This window comes from Quercus suber, unplaced genomic scaffold, assembly GCF_002906115.3.
Source record: "Quercus suber isolate HL8 unplaced genomic scaffold, Cork oak 2.0 scaffold_27, whole genome shotgun sequence".
NCBI classification, from domain to species: domain Eukaryota; kingdom Viridiplantae; phylum Streptophyta; class Magnoliopsida; order Fagales; family Fagaceae; genus Quercus; species Quercus suber.
Window position 1 is genome coordinate 988,191 of NW_027069492.1, and position 17,452 is coordinate 1,005,642.

General features: G+C 34.4%; 3 protein-coding genes across 3 annotated transcripts; 1 reads left to right on the plus strand and 2 right to left on the minus strand.

Moving 5' to 3' along the window:
- Positions 1-234: 234 nt before the first annotated feature.
- Positions 235-1,059, minus strand: LOC111982908 (uncharacterized). The gene has a single exon (XM_024014530.2). The coding sequence runs from the start codon at positions 1,057-1,059 to the stop codon at positions 235-237; it is 825 nt and encodes a 274-aa protein (XP_023870298.2).
- Positions 1,060-6,953: 5,894 nt separating this feature from the next.
- LOC136065614 (uncharacterized) lies at positions 6,954-7,733 on the plus strand. The gene has a single exon (XM_065769093.1). It carries the CDS (start codon positions 6,954-6,956, stop codon positions 7,731-7,733), a length of 780 nt encoding a protein of 259 aa, XP_065625165.1.
- A 4,167-nt stretch (positions 7,734-11,900) lies between these two features.
- LOC111982920 (beta-glucuronosyltransferase GlcAT14B) lies at positions 11,901-13,566 on the minus strand. Its single transcript, XM_065768835.1, is given in 4 exon segments — positions 11,901-12,302; positions 12,305-12,679; positions 13,257-13,276; positions 13,454-13,566. Coding segments are annotated over 2 exon segments (591 nt in total). The 5' UTR covers positions 12,525-12,679; positions 13,257-13,276; positions 13,454-13,566; the 3' UTR covers positions 11,901-11,931.
- Positions 13,567-17,452: the final 3,886 nt, after the last annotated feature.

A 17,452-nucleotide genomic window follows, 5' to 3' on the forward strand; every position in this document is an offset into this window, starting at 1 on the left:
GAGATTGTTTATTTTATTCATTCTTGGTTCACTATAATTTCCCTACAAAGACAATTCAATATTCTAACTTTGGCATCGGAGGCGCTGTGGCAGGCACCACACCGGTGTGTATAGGAGACAAGTGGAAGGGATTAGCTCCGTCCGACGAACATCACTGACAAGTTCATTCTTATCATCTTAAATTTTAAACTTCAGGAAATGAAATCAAAATTATGAAAAATGGGTTTTAAGTTGCTAAAATTTACTAGTGTGGTGTACGTCTTGAATTGCCAATAATTTTATGATGTGGTGGAGAGACGGGGTTGGTGACCTTGTGGAGGGACCCACGTTACCTGTTGTGGTCTTGGCATGCATGTGTTTTGTGTCAGTATCCAAAACAGCATGGTATTCCTCCAAATATTGTACTGCCTTCTGAAACAGAGCCAGCCCAGACTTGCGTTGACCACCCACTCTAACCTCATTTCGATTTCCCCATAACGCCCATGCATAGGTCGCCACCTTGGCTGCCTTTTCTGGTGTACTGTCCTCCTCCATAAACAAGACCCACATGAGGTCTTTGAAGCTGCAGTCTCGGTCCGGTTCAAATGGCAGAGCTAACTTAGAACTCTCCCACATCTCACATGCAAACTTGCAAGTCCAGAAACAATGGTTCGAATTTTCCAATGCCAACTTACATCCATCACATAAATCTTCCATTAACACCCGTCGCCTAACCAAGTTTGCTTTTGTGGGCAAGATATCCCGACAAGCTCTCCAGGTGAAATGTCTGATATTCTGTGGCGTGGCAAGCTCCCATATCATCCTCCAAAATTTTCTATTCTGCCTACCATCAAAGCACGCTCCATTTCCCACCCCTTTTGACATTTCCACTGCCACCCAATAAGCACTTCGTACCGTGAAAACACCATTAGAACTACATGCCCAAGCTTGCTTGTCTGCTAGGAGATGCACACTTAGAGGAGTACTTTTTATGACCTCTACTTCATGTGGTAAAAACAGAGCATCAACCACCTCTGTTTTCCAGCTTGCATTCTCCTTATCTATCAACTCACTCACCATTGTTTGAACATGCATAAACATTCTAGGAGAGGTTACTTTGTAAGTGGATGGCGTTGGCAACCATTTGTCTCCCCATACCCGTACTTGCTCTCCATTTCCAATCCTCCACTACAGCCCCTGTTTCACGATTGCCTGTGCTACCATGATACTTTGCCACGTGTAAGATGGATTATTACCCAGAGAGGCCTGAGAGAACTCACAGTGCGGAAAATACTTGGCTTTGAGTACTCAATACACAAGAGTGTCATGTCGATGTTGAAGCTGCCATCCCTGTTTTGCCAAAAGAGCTAGATTAAATTCTTTTAGGCTGTGTTTGTTTCGTGTAAAATGTTTTTCCAAAAATACATATTTTCCGGAAATGCTATTTTCCAGAAAAGGAAAATAATTTTAAGTGTTTGGTTGAATTATGAAAATTGTTGTGGAAAATTGAGTTCATGTGTTTGGTTCTATTAGCAAAATGCTATTTTCCTACCATTTTTTCATTCCGGTGACAACAATGCAACAACAACAACAACAACAACAACAAGATTCCGGCGACAACAACGACAATCAAACTTTAAACAAACAAAAGTCTGGGTCTGGGTCGAACACTTTGGGCTTTGGGTTCGTGGGTCGCCGGCAGAGGCGAGCTCAAGCGGAGGCAAGATCGCGGGCAGAGGCGAGCTCGAGCGAAGGCGAGATCGAGCGAAGGCAACGCGGTGCTTGGTGTGGATCGGAGCTCGGATCGAAGGCGATCGCCGGCGATCGAAGGCAAGATCGAGCGAAGGCAACGAGCTCGAGCGAAGGCGACGCGGTGCTTGGTGTGGATCGGAGCTCGGATCGAAATCGATCGAAGGCGAGATCGAGCAAAGGCGACGCAGTGCTTGGTGTGGATTGGAGCTCGGATCGAAGGCGATCGCCAGAGAGTAGATCGGAGCTTGGAGCTTGGAGCTCGTCGGTGTGTGGATCGCTGGTGTGAGCTTGGAGCTTGGAGAGCAGTTGGTCTCTTCGCGTGTGAGAGATGAGAGAGCTGTTTTCCGGAATTTGTTTGAAGTGAAAATGAGAACTGAATTCATTTTCCACCTTCAAGCCCTTATTTTACGGTCAAAAGGGGAAATGCATTTCAGTTGACCGAATTTTACAAACCAACCAAATACACTAATTTTCCGGAAATGCTTTTCCGGAAGTGGTTTGAAGCCAAACCAAACGCAGCCTTAATTTCTTAAACCCCGTCCCCTTTGGGCCTTAGGAGAACACAGTTTGTCCTAGCTCAGCCACGCCATCTTCTTCTCCTCCTGCTTTTGGCCCCACCAGAAATTCCGAATCATACATGTAAGACTCTCTCTTAAAGCAACTCATAGTATAAGTTGGTATAGCTTGAGCCACAGCTTTGATTAAAACCTCTTTCCCAGCTTTAGACAGCAGTTTTTCTTTCCAACCAGCTAGCTTTTTCTTCAGCTTCTCTTTGATGTCATTGAAAGTGTTCCTCTTACTTCTTTCTACTAGAGACGGCAGAATGACTAGGATTTTGATTAGATTATTGGGCCTTAGGAGAACACAGTTTGTCCTAGCTCAGCCACGCCATCTTCTTCTCCTCCTGCTTTTGGCCCCACCAGAAATTCCGAATCATACATGTAAGACTCTCTCTTAAAGCAACTCATAGTATAAGTTGGTATAGCTTGAGCCACAGCTTTGATTAAAACCTCTTTCCCAGCTTTAGACAGCAGTTTTTCTTTCCAACCAGCTAGCTTTTTCTTCAGCTTCTCTTTGATGTCATTGAAAGTGTTCCTCTTACTTCTTTCTACTAGAGACGGCAGAATGACTAGGATTTTGATTAGATTAAAGTCAATTTTTATTTTAAATAGATTGTGTTATATTATTATTATATAGTTGAAAGGAACACTAGGAATTGGTAGGATGATCTCCACGATGGACTAGAAAAATTTCGCCACTGAACGCGCAACAGACTAGTAGTAGTAACCACATCTCTGACTTGGTGATTGACCAAATTGTAATATTTTTACCAATTAAATTAATGTTAGAGGTTTCGAATGCAAATTATATAACCCCACGGTTTGAGATGAGAATGTGGAAGGGAGCATTTGACTATTTGCCTTAACTTCAAATTGCTCGACTGATATTTAAGGAGTTTTTTTTTTTTTTTTGGGTGAGAAAGAGATATTTAAGGACTTGGCTATGAGAATGTGAAAGAGAACATTTGATTACAGTTCATTATTGTAACGTGACCAAAATATTGAAGGTACTGGACCTAAACTTTATTCAATATTTAAAATGTAATTTTTTTTTTCTTTTGTATGAAATTTTAAGTTCCTTAAAAAAAAAAATTTATAAAAACTGAGTATAAATAATTTCAATTAAAAACATTTTTACTTTCTATTAAAATATTTTTAAATTTAAATTTAAAAGTGATGTGATAGAATCGGAATATTTATCTTATGAGCGGTATTATGGGGAAAAAGCTTCATAACAATTTTATAACAAAGCATAGATGACAAATTAACTAGTTCTTATTTGAGCCCAACACTAAAATAAATTTTTTTTTTACCTACTATTACTAGTTTGTCACTTAAAATTTATTGTAAAATTGTTATGAAAATATTGTGTTTACAGCTTTATGTAACTAATATTCTTTGATGAATAATTTTTTTTCATACAACTAAAAATATTCTAAGTTTTTAAGAAATATTTGTATTTCAGTACGTACGTACATACATACATACATATACATATATATATATATATATAAACATTAAGGGATAATTACAATTTGCCCACCTGTGGTTTGACCCGATTTCTATGTGCCTACCCGTGGTTCAAATTTTGACACTTTGCCCACCTGTGCTTCTGACCGTTAGCCCTCCGTAACCCACCTCTCCACTCTCCGTTACTCTAACACGTTTTCTTTCAAAATCAAAACACAAAACAGATCAAAAAGTTAGCATCACAAATAATCATTTAAAATTAAAACATATCTCAATATCACAAATAATTAATCACAATATGTTAAGGAAAATAAACCACAACAACTAATAAATTTATATACTTAGAGTTTGAAGGTATATTGGTAAAATATCATTTAATTAAACAGGTCAGACCGGTTTCATGGGTTGGAAACTAACCTGACTCGTTTATTAAACGAGTCAATCATGTCAATCCAAATATAACACAAACTCATTAAGCTTCAACTCATAACTTGCTAATTTCGTGTTGTGTTCGCCAATCATGTCAAATTTTGCCACACCTAGTAAAATGCAACCATTAATGTTTATATATATATGCGTGTGTACTAAAATACAAATATTTCTTAAAAACTTTGAATATTTTTAATTGTATGAAAACAAATTATTCATCAAAAAATATTAGTTACATAAAGCTGCAGATACGATATTTTCATAACAAATTCACAACAATTTTTGCCACCCCTAGTAAAATGCAAGTATTAATGTTTATATATATATATATATATGTATATGTATGTATGTATGTATGTATGTATGTATGTACTGAAATACAAATATTTCTTAAAAACTTAGAATATTTTTAGTTGTATGAAAAAAAATTATTCATCAAAGAATATTAGTTACATAAAGCTGTAAACACAATATTTTCATAACAATTTTACAATAAATTTTAAGTGACAAACTAGTAATAGTAGGTAAAAAAAAAATTTATTTTAGTGTTGGGCTCAAATAAGAACTAGTTAATTTGTCATCTATGCTTTGTTATAAAATTGTTATGAAGCTTTTTCACCATAATACCGCTCATAAGATAAATATTCCGATTCTATCACATCACTTTTAAATTTAAATTTAAAAATATTTTAATAGAAAGTAAAAATGTTTTTAATTGAAATTATTTATACTCAGTTTTTATAAATTTTTTTTTTAAGGAACTTAAAATTTCATACAAAAGAAAAAAAAATTACATTTTAAATATTGAATAAAGTTTAGGTCCAGTACCTTCAATATTTTGGTCACGTTACAATAATGAACTGTAATCAAATGTTCTCTTTCACATTCTCATAGCCAAGTCCTTAAATATCTCTTTCTCACCCAAAAAAAAAAAAAAACTCCTTAAATATCAGTCGAGCAATTTGAAGTTAAGGCAAATAGTCAAATGCTCCCTTCCACATTCTCATCTCAAACCGTGGGGTTATATAATTTGCATTCGAAACCTCTAACATTAATTTAATTGGTAAAAATATTACAATTTGGTCAATCACCAAGTCAGAGATGTGGTTACTACTACTAGTCTGTTGCGCGTTCAGTGGCGAAATTTTTCTAGTCCATCGTGGAGATCATCCTACCAATTCCTAGTGTTCCTTTCAACTATATAATAATAATATAACACAATCTATTTAAAATAAAAATTGACTTTAATCTAATCAAAATCCTAGTCATTCTGCCGTCTCTAGTAGAAAGAAGTAAGAGGAACACTTTCAATGACATCAAAGAGAAGCTGAAGAAAAAGCTAGCTGGTTGGAAAGAAAAACTGCTGTCTAAAGCTGGGAAAGAGGTTTTAATCAAAGCTGTGGCTCAAGCTATACCAACTTATACTATGAGTTGCTTTAAGAGAGAGTCTTACATGTATGATTCGGAATTTCTGGTGGGGCCAAAAGCAGGAGGAGAAGAAGATGGCGTGGCTGAGCTAGGACAAACTGTGTTCTCCTAAGGCCCAAGGGGACTGGGGTTTAAGAAATTAAGGCTGCGTTTGGTTTGGCTTCAAACCACTTCTGGAAAAGCATTTCCGGAAAATTAGTGTATTTGGTTGGTTTGTAAAATTCGGTCAACTGAAATGCATTTCCCCTTTGACCGTAAAATAAGGGCTTGAAGGTGGAAAATGAATTCAGTTCTCATTTTCACTTCAAACAAATTCCGGAAAACAGCTCTCTCATCTCTCACACGCGAAGAGACCAACTGCTCTCCAAGCTCCAAGCTCACACCAGCGATCCACACACCGACGAGCTCCAAGCTCCAAGCTCCGATCTACTCTCTGGCGATCGCCTTCGATCCGAGCTCCAATCCACACCAAGCACCGCATCGCCTTTGCTCGATCTCGCCTTCGATCGACTTCGATCCGAGCTCCGATCCACACCAAGCACCGCGTCGCCTTCGCTCGAGCTCGTTGCCTTCGCTCGATCTCGCCTTCGATCGCCGGCGATCGCCTTCGATCCGAGCTCCGATCCACACCAAGCACCGCGTCGCCTTCGCTCAATCTCGCCTCCGCTCGAGCTCGCCTCTGCCCGCGATCTTGCCTCCCCTTGAGCTCGCCTCTGCCGGCGACCCACGAACCCAAAGCCCAAAGTGTTCGACCCAGACCCAGACTTTTGTTTGTTTAAAGTTTGATTGTCGTTGTTGTCGCCGGATCTTTGTTGTTGTTGTTGTTGTTGTTGTTGCATTGTTGTCACCGGAATGAAAAAATGGTAGGAAAATAGCATTTTCCTAATAGAACCAAACACATGAACTCAATTTTCCACAACAATTTTCATAATTCAACCAAACACTTAAAATTATTTTCCTTTTCCAGAAAATAGCATTTCCGGAAAATATGTATTTTTGGAAAAACATTTTACACGAAACAAACACAGCCTAAAAGAATTTAATCTAGCTCTTTTGGCAAAACAGGGATGGCAGCTTCAACATCGACATGACACTCTTGTGTATTGAGTACTCAAAGCCAAGTATTTTCCGCACTGTGAGTTCTCTCAGGCCTCTCTGGGTAATAATCCATCTTACACGTGGCAAAGTATCATGGTAGCACAGGCAATCGTGAAACAGGGGCTGTAGTGGAGGATTGGAAAGGGAGAGCAAGTACGGGTATGGGGAGACAAATGGTTGCCAACGCCATCCACTTACAAAGTAACCTCTCCTAGAATGTTTATGCATGTTCAAACAATGGTGAGTGAGTTGATAGATAAGGAGAATGCAAGCTGGAAAACAGAGGTGGTTGATGCTCTGTTTTTACCACATGAAGTAGAGGTCATAAAAAGTACTCCTCTAAGTGTGCATCTCCTAGCAGACAAGCAAGCTTGGGCATGTAGTTCTAATGGTGTTTTCACGGTACGAAGTGCTTATTGGGTGGCAGTGGAAATGTCAAAAGGGGTGGGAAATGGAGCGTGCTTTGATGGTAGGCAGAATAGAAAATTTTGGAGGATGATATGGGAGCTTGCCACGCCACAGAATATCAGACATTTCACCTGGAGAGCTTGTCGGGATATCTTGCCCACAAAAGCAAACTTGGTTAGGCGACGGGTGTTAATGGAAGATTTATGTGATGGATGTAAGTTGGCATTGGAAAATTCGAACCATTGTTTCTGGACTTGCAAGTTTGCATGTGAGATGTGGGAGAGTTCTAAGTTAGCTCTGCCATTTGAACCGGACCGAGACTGCAGCTTCAAAGACCTCATGTGGGTCTTGCTTATGGAGGAGGACAGTACACCAGAAAAGGCAGCCAAGGTGGCGACCTATGCATGGGCGTTATGGGAAATCGAAATGAGGTTAGAGTGGGTGGTCAACGCAAGTCTGGGCTGGCTCTGTTTCAGAAGGCAGTACAATATTTGGAGGAATACCATGCTGTTTTGGATACTGACACAAAACACATGCATGCCAAGACCACAACAGGTAACGTGGGTCCCTCCACAAGGTCACCAACCCCGTCTCTCCACCACATCATAAAATTATTGGCAATTCAAGACGTACACCACACTAGTAAATTTTAGCAACTTAAAACCCATTTATCATAATTTTGATTTCATTTCCTGAAGNCATTTACTCATTAGTTCTGAATATATATATATATATATATATATTGGTTTTTCATAATTTAGATCAATTTGGTTAATACTAAAATTTGTATATTTTTTTCACTTTAATAAAATTTGATAAATAGATCGACACGACTGACCTATTTAATAAACAAATTGTGTTAGGGTTGATTAATTTTGACCCATTTGATAAAATCTAATAAATAGATTGACACAACTGACCCGTTTAATAAACAGGTTGTGTTAGAGTTGATGAATCTTGACATGTTTAATAAACGTGTCGGGTTAATATTAGCCCATATAGTCGAATATTCATTTGTCGATACGACACGAACTAAACATGCAAACACGAATTACCATCCCCACATTTTACTACTTTTTTTTGGTTGAGAAGATTGCATTTTACTACAAGATTATCACAAAATGTGTACGGTGACCACGCATTACAAATTTACAATGACTATGAGTGCATAGAAGAGAAACACACGGTTCTGTCATGTGTGTACATTGTGTAGCTTCTCTTTTCTTGTCTCGATAATGAGGACATTTACACAAGATTTTGAAATTTTCCTGGATCATCGTGGACTTATATCCATTGTCCAAAAAGAAAATAAAAATTAAAAGCTGCCTAATTATTATTGAAAAATAAATAAAAACGTTAAAAGCGGCCTATTAGTCTCTTCTTATCTGCTGCAAAAAAAGAAAAAGAAAAGTGTATATATATATATATATATATGAGAGGTGCTACGTCCATAATTTTCACAACAAATTATAAGTGGTTAGTTACTATTAGTTCAAATTTGAACTTAATACTAATATTACTTTTTTGCGCCAACAATAACAACCAGTAATAATATGCCACTTAAAATTTGTTGTAAAAATGTTGTGAACATTTCATCTATCTCTCTCTCTCTCTCTCTCTATATATATATATATATATATATTAGCAATATCATTAGGAGTGTCCAATTGTGGCTTGGACCCGACAAAATTGTCCAATTTGAAGGTATCCGAACTAAAGTTTGACTAATCCAACCAAGGTGGCAATCTATAGTAGGTTTTTGCCAAGAAAATCATGACAACCACGGGTTGAGTGGTGGTTCTTTGCAAGAAAATCCGACTCCAACCACTCAGGCTGATTACCACCGTTAGACTTTGTCATTTTTTGTCAAGATCTTGACCAAATGTGATGAAATCCATCAAATCTCCATTAGAAATTAGAGCTCCGCCATAATCGATGAAATCTCGACCAAACCCAGTGGTTTCGACCGATTCAATTGTCAGAATAGTGAAGTTGTGGTGGTCCAAGTCCTGTATACCCATGATTGGTGACAGGAGGCGTGATTCCAAACTTGAGTTGATCTAGTCAAGTGGTGGTTTGACCCCAAACTTGACCTTGACTGGCCTATGGACACTCCTAAATACTATGATGATTGCTTTTCATATAAAAGTTACATTTTTATTTATTATTACTAATATTTTGCCCATGAGATGCACAACTTAATTAAAAATTATATATAAATAAATAAAAATCATATTAATATAAGTGAACCACTTGAAACTTTTAGAAAGTTTATCTAAAATAAATTAACCATCTTAAAGAGTAACCTTTGAAAAAAATTATTAAAAGTTTAGATACTTGCCATAAGCATGGTGTGTAAATTTTATTATATTAAACATAAAATTATGATATATAATCAGAATTTTATATTTTATTTTGAACTACTTAAAATTTTTTGTAATAGAATTTTAGTTGGAGTAAAATTTTAAATTTCTAGAAACTTAGGTAACAGAGTTTTACTTAAGATAAACTACTAGTACTTTTAGTAATATAATTTTAGTTGAAGTAGAATTTTAAATGTTTGAAATTTAGGTGATTGATTTTTACATAAAGGAAACTATTGGTAATAAAGTTTAGTCTAAGGTAAATTATGTCAATAACTAATGAGAGTGTAGACATTTGTGAAAATAATTAGAGCAAATTACAACTTACTCATCTGTGATTTAGCCGAAATTTATGTTGCCTACTTATAGTTTGAAATTTGGCACTTTACTCATCTGATATTAATTCTATTAAAATTCCGTAACCCACCTATGACTTTTTGTTAGAACAACTTTTAACATCAAAATGTAACATAAAACAGATCAAAAAACTAGGGTTTGAAGATACCTTCTCTTGGCATCGAAAAAAAAATTGACAAGAAACTCAAAAAGGAATAACTCAATCCTACGGCTTGATGTTAAAAATAAAAATAAAAATAAAAACCTTCAGGAACATATTGAAAGAAACCCATGCCCAAATCAGACCAAAATTCAATTTGTAACTCATTTGAAATTTTCCCGGAAACCCACACCCAAACATCTTACTTGCACTAATGAAGCTGGGTTCGCTGAATTGAAGTTGAGTTTGCGATATGAAGTTCGCAATGATGTTGGATTGAATATTCCTGATTTCCCATTCTCAAATCAAACATGTCGGCAATTACCAAGTGGTCTGATGGCACTTCCTTAGGTACTCATTTCTAACTATTTAAAAATAAATAAAAATTAGATGCGTGTCGCAAGCAGCAGGAGCATTCACATGGAAAAAATTTTAGTTAATTATTATATTTTCACAAATTCATCTATTCTTCCAAAATCATTAGGCTTTGACGCTCACCAATTTTCTTGTAAACAATCAACAGTGAAAAATTTTCCCCCCCTTTTTCTCATTCTCTCTTTTTGATCTGTTTTATGTTATATTTTGATGTTAAAAGTTGTTTTCTAATAGAAAAACTATAGGTGGGTTACAGAACTTTAACAAAACTAACTTCAGGTAAGTAAATTGACAAATTTAAAACCACAGGTAGACAACTTAAATTTTTGCTATATCACATGTGGGTAAATTGTAATTTGCCCAAATAACTATTTGGCACAACTACAACTTCTAGAATCCAACTTTAATTTATTATATAGTATATAATCTTTTATAAATACAATAGGGTTGAATTTATGAGATTCCACTCCAGCTCTACGATAACTACTATTTATTATCAAACTAAAATAACAATTAGTTTTTGGTATAGTCAGAATTTAAATCTTGAACACCGCACACCCTTGGTGCGATGGTCACTCTATAAGTATAAGTGCTTGTAAAGTGTGGGGGGTAAGGGCCGGAGTTCAAGTCTCAAGGAGGGAGTTTCACACACATATACATAATACACTTAGATTACGTTAGAGTAGAATTCTATCTTGTATCAAAAAAAAAAATTTAAATCCTGGTCTAATATTTGAGGGTAAAAGATTTTAAGCTAAATTACAAATTACACCCTCTAACTTTGATCAAAATCCAATTTAGATCTCAAACTTTATTTTTGTTCAATATAGTCCTTCAAGTTTCAAATTTATTCAATTAGGCATCTCATTTACTTCTGTTAGGAGACTACTGTTAAGTTTCCTAATTTTTCTTTTCTTTGAGTTTTTTGGCTAGTCATTTTAATTGCAACTTTGAGAATCATAACATATACAAAAATTTAATTGTATGAATTATAATTATATGTGAATAGATTGGACTACCATCCTTTATTTCAGGGCACAATTTCTTTTTTTCTTTTTTCTTTTTTTGATGGGATTCAAGGCACAATTTCATATATGTATATATATAAATTTTTTTTATATAGGTAAAGATAAGAAATGTAGTAAAAATCCAATATTTCTAATTTTTTTAAACCTTTTTTTTTTTTTATAAATAGTTATTAGCATATTAGACTTTAGTAAATATACTAATGGAGGAAAAATTCAACCTAAAACTGCATAAATGAAGTCAAAATTCTATTAATATCACTATTGGACATATGTTAACCCCCCAACCCCACTTTGGTATCTCAATTATAGTCTTTGCCATCATTGATTGCTTACCCACATTCACAAAACTGATATTCCTCAAACAAAAACAAAAACAAAACTGATCATAAAATGTACTTCTGTTTTGGTGGCACCATTATACAATATAAAATAAAACCTAAAAAATAAGAAAGCAAAAAAAAAAAAAAAAAAAACACAAAAAAGAATAACAATTAGAAAACAGCATTGATAACAACATAACTCTGTCACAAGTTGAATGATATATACTAACCATCTTGTGTCACAAGAGGATAATCAGAGGCACTAAGATTGATAAACCAATCCCAATCCTTACTCCTCTTGAGAAGAATGGCACAAGCATGAAGAGTATTAGCAACCATGGTGGGTCCTCTGTAAGTGACCATATTAGCTTTGGTAATCATGTAAACATTCCCAACCTCAATAAAAATTGGCTCTTTTTCCACTCGGGAGGCAAGCTCCAACCTCTCCTCTGCCGGTGACTCAAGATCCAAATGAACAACATATTGGTTCCGCGGATGATATAGAGCATGAAGAGTTCTCCAAAGCTTATCCAAATCACCTTTTGACCCAGAAACCAAATAAGCGAAACGAGGAATCGTTGGGCCAGCAGGAGGGGTGGAGATTGTGTAACCTTTGATTCAGCAAAAACCGAACTTGATTGATTTGTAGCTATGCGAGAAGGAAAAATTGAAATGATTGAATTGATTGTGTGTAGTGAAAAAACAAGACCCATGTTGAAGGTAGTGGCCAGAAGGAATATGCATATGAGAGAGCTTATGACAAGGGGAAATATCCACTTCTTCTCCATGTTTAGGGACCCATTACCAAACCATATCATGGGTTCCAATCAACTATTTCTCATGTTGCAAATCTCCATACTCACCAGATACATGTATCAGAACAGAATAGCGAGTGGCTATTCAATCAAGGTGTTGATATTTGGATCAAGACCCTCTGCAAAACTATTCCAAAAATTTGGACTTTAAAGACTAGCTGTTGAATCAAAACCAAACATTAAACAAAGGCCGCTATATAAATTACAGGCAAAAAGAAGACTAGCTCAAGAATCGTAACCAATAACCGACAAACAAAAATATGTATATATATAAGCTAAAGGCATAAGCAATAGAGATAGAGAAAGAGAGATAAAATAGAATAGAATAGAATATATTACAAGAGACAGGTATGGCACATCAAGAAAATCGAACAAAAATAAAACAAAAAATTATCCAAATTCTTTGCTGTCCATGATCTAAAAATTTAATAAAAATTCTTTCCCAGTTAAATCCCTTGATAATGACGAGCTTTTATTTAAAAAAAAGAAACTTGTTATTTTAGGGAACAAACCCTGATCATAAACTTCATATTCAACCTAAAACATACATAGAAAATTAATTTATTGCGCCAAATCAGAAGAAAAAAAACAATTGTAAAAAAAAAAAGAAAAAAAAAAGAAGAAGAAGCAAAAATAAACGTTAATGAAACAAAACCCAGATCAGAAAATCAAGGCTTCAAATCATTCCACCAAAAGAATCTCAAAACATATGCAATGGATTAAAATATCACATACCAACACAGCTGAGTACATAGCTGAAAAATAAAATAAAAAACACAAAAATCAGTGAAATAAAAGGCAACCCAATATAACTAAAACCACCAATAACACAACAGATTTAAATGAGATGAGATGAGAAGACAGCCATATACATAGATATACACAAACAGACAGACAGACACAAAGAAAGAGGTTGTGAGGGAAGAAAAAACCTGTTTTTTGATGATGCAGAGAGACTTTCAGCGCGTTTGTGCACGTTTAGATAAAAAACACAGAATAAAATACTACAAAAAACAAAAAACAAAAAACAGGATTTAGAGAGAGAAAGTTATTTATATATTTTTTCTATTAAAAAAAAAAGAACAAATGGAATTTAAAAATTTTTTTTTTTTGTGCTTTTGTGGAAAAGAGGACGTGTAATTGTGTCAGTGAGAGAGATCAGAGAAGTGGTTTTTTTTTTTTTTTTTTTGATGGAATCAGAGAAGTGGTTTATTAGTTAAAGCGATCTCTCATTAACATATCATATCACTTTTTTATTTAAAAAATAAAATAAACATATGATATCGCTTGACATGAACATAGGCGTTTCTGTTACGTTGGGGGTTCTTTGACCAAAAAACAACACCAAAAAAAAAAAAAAAACCGTCTATACGTTTTGCGTGTGTTTTGTGTTTTTTTTTTTTTTTTTTTTGCTTTCTTATTTTTTAGGTTTTATTTTATATTGTATAATGGTGCCACCAAAACAGAAGTACATTTTATGATCAGTTTTGTTTTTGTTTTTGTTTGAGGAATATCAGTTTTGTGAATGTGGGTAAGCAATCAATGATGGCAAAGACTATAATTGAGATACCAAAGTGGGGTTGGGGGGTTAACATATGTCCAATAGTGATATTAATAGAATTTTGACTTCATTTATGCAGTTTTAGGTTGAATTTTTCCTCCATTAGTATATTTACTAAAGTCTAATATGCTAATAACTATTTATAAAAAAAAAAAAAGGTTTAAAAAAATTAGAAATATTGGATTTTTACTACATTTCTTATCTTTACCTATATAAAAAAAATTTATATATATACATATATGAAATTGTGCCTTGAATCCCATCAAAAAAAGAAAAAAGAAAAAAAGAAATTGTGCCCTGAAATAAAGGATGGTAGTCCAATCTATTCACATATAATTATAATTCATACAATTAAATTTTTGTATATGTTATGATTCTCAAAGTTGCAATTAAAATGACTAGCCAAAAAACTCANAAAAAAAAAAAAAAAAAAAAACTGGTCATGCCAACAATTGATTAGCGTTATAAAATTTTTAATCACAAAACTTGCATTATATCAATTTTAAAGTTGTAGTGTGTGGACATCTCGATCAAAAGCAAAGCAACATGCAATTTATAGAACTCTTTGCCGTTGAACAAGAGTTTTGGGAAAACTAAGATATATATTAGAGACATATTCGAAAGCTAAAGTTTAAATACTTAAAGAGAAAACCAAGGTTAAAAGACATCTAATTAATCAGGTTTGGTAAATTCTCCATTTGGCACATATTATGTTTCTAAATATGGAAAGCTATTTAGTAGAAGATGATGGAATTCTGGACATGCATTGTCTTATACTCTTATTATAGGGTCCAGGACCCTGGCCTCAGAATTCCATTGTTTAATTTCTACAGCATCAATGATTTCCAAATTACAAAACTATAATGTCAAACGTAAAGCTGGTTCAGGTGTAGCGGCTCCATAGGAATTGCTTCAGTTTCCTATTGTTTCTATGCTATATATGACATCCACACTCAAAGACCAGGCTCCATTTACTCTTTCTTATGATCAATATCTGACCAAATAAATAGTCCGAACCCAAATAAGACAGGCTGTGGCCGATGTGCACAAAAATAGCACAAATATTACTACTAGGAGATAATTTTCCTTTGGAATAATATGATGCAGGTTGAGTTCATAACTGAAGCCAAATGTCAGTCTTTTCATGCACTGCACCCACACATGTTAAGTCCACCAAATTCATGTTTCCATTTACATTTTCCATAGTTAGTACTGCTATATTATTGTAATTGGAAACATTTTTTTGTTCAAGATTTCACAGATAATTTTGCATTGAATTCTCATTTGATTTTTTATAACAAACATTAAATACAAGTTAAAATATACATACATTCAAATATATGCAACAGATGTGGATGTACTTGACATTATTTCTACACTAGTGCATACAAATGGATAGTAAGTAGTCGATTTTATATATATATATATATATTGAAATTGAGCTTAAAAATACCGAGGGAAACATGGTAGAATGTTTCTCTTTATAGTAATCGAGTTTCAAATTCTGACCATTACCAGCAAAATTACAGATACAAATTCTGGAGTCCAACAAAAAGAAGATCTGCATGTTTTGTGATTAAAAATTTTATAACGCTAATCAATTGTTGGCATGACCAGTTTTTTTTTTTTTTTTTTTTTTTGGCTTTTGAGAGTTTTAGCAAAAGAGTTTAAGTAAAACACCCTTGCGTGTGTGAGAGTTTGGTTCTCATTAGAGAAAGGAATTTATTTTGTTCACGTTAAAGGGGTTGCTTTATTAGTTAATTGAGCTTTTCTTTTAGGACTTCTATAGTACAAACGTAATTTCTTCATCAGTTTGATTCCTCATCTTTAATATGACAAGAACCTATGCTTTTTGAGTGACCACTCTTTTTCTGCATAATCTCTCACTGCTTCAAAGCCTTGCATCACGGAAACCTCACGTGCTTGAAAGAATTTGGAGATTTGTGGGATTCTCCAAATTAGAAAAGACTATTTGGATTTTGGAGATAATTCTGATTTTTATAGCAATGACAATAGTAGAAAATCTGTTTCTAACAATTCACAATAGGGGTAAAATATAGTCAACACCCTTAAGATTTGAGCTAATAATAACCAGGTCTAAGACTTTTTAAAACTGACAAACTTGGTTCCTAGAGCCAACTTCTTCCCTAAATCGTTATTTATTTTTCTGCTATTTGTCATGATGATTAGGGACCAAATTGGTCAATTTTAAACTTGGCTAGCATTAGCCCAAATCTTAGGGGTGTTAGACTACATTTTACCCTTCATAATAGATTCCTACACAGACATGGCTCAAGTGGAAACCGGAATTTAGAACCCCAACAAGCAAAGAATTGTACTTACGAACATTGGTATTGACCCTATTTCGGATGCTGAAACATGTGAAAGCTATTACAGAAGATATTCCAGTAAATGTAATACTACGATTCTGGTCTTGGGATTTTGCATGTCCCCATGGGAATTAATTGATTAATTGTTTGATAAGCCTCTCCAGTCTCTAGCTACTTGATTTATTCTTCTCCCACAATGATCATCTTACTGTACTGTTCATATAACATCATTAGAAAAACAAAAGAGAAATGATATGTCTACAATAATTTTACAACATTTTTACAACAAATCCTAAGTGGCAGGTTGTTACTGGTTGTTATTGTTAGGGCAAAAAAATAATCTTAGCATTAGTTTCAAATTTGAACCAATAATAACTAATCACTTGTGATTTGTTGTAAAAATGTTGTAAAATTGTTGTAGTCGTAGCATCTCTCAAAACAAAAAATTTGAATTGTTCCAGAATTATCTACGATTTTTTTTTTTTGACTAAGAATGGGAGACTCAAAATAGCAGACTCCACTTCATGAGACGTGTTTCAAAATCGATTATGATAGCCCTTGAGATTACTTTGTGTAATTATTTAGTCAATAAAATAGCAACTAAAAAGACAAAAAGGTGCTACGTACTGATAACATGATTCCATTAAAGTAGGTAATAAACATGTACGCAACTTGTATCCCTTTCCCTTAAAAAAAGTGAGAGGTCTGGGATTCTAACTGACAAGAGCGACCGTAAGTATTATTTTAGTATGAAACAGCAAAAGACGCTAGGTGAAAAACACAGGAAAAGTACAGAAACCCTTTAAATGTTATTAATACAGTACTAGTACTAGTACTAGTGCACCCTTCTTTAGGAGAAGGATTTTGCATTGTGAAATCTACTCTAATGTGAGTGGAATGACATATACCAATGTCTGTAAAATAGAAAAATGGCAGTTACACTCTCCTCTTTTAAGTTTTGAAGAAAGTAACACTCTCCTTTTGTTTATATTAGTAACGAAATATTCTAAATTTCTATAAGAATATTTTTATAAAAGAAA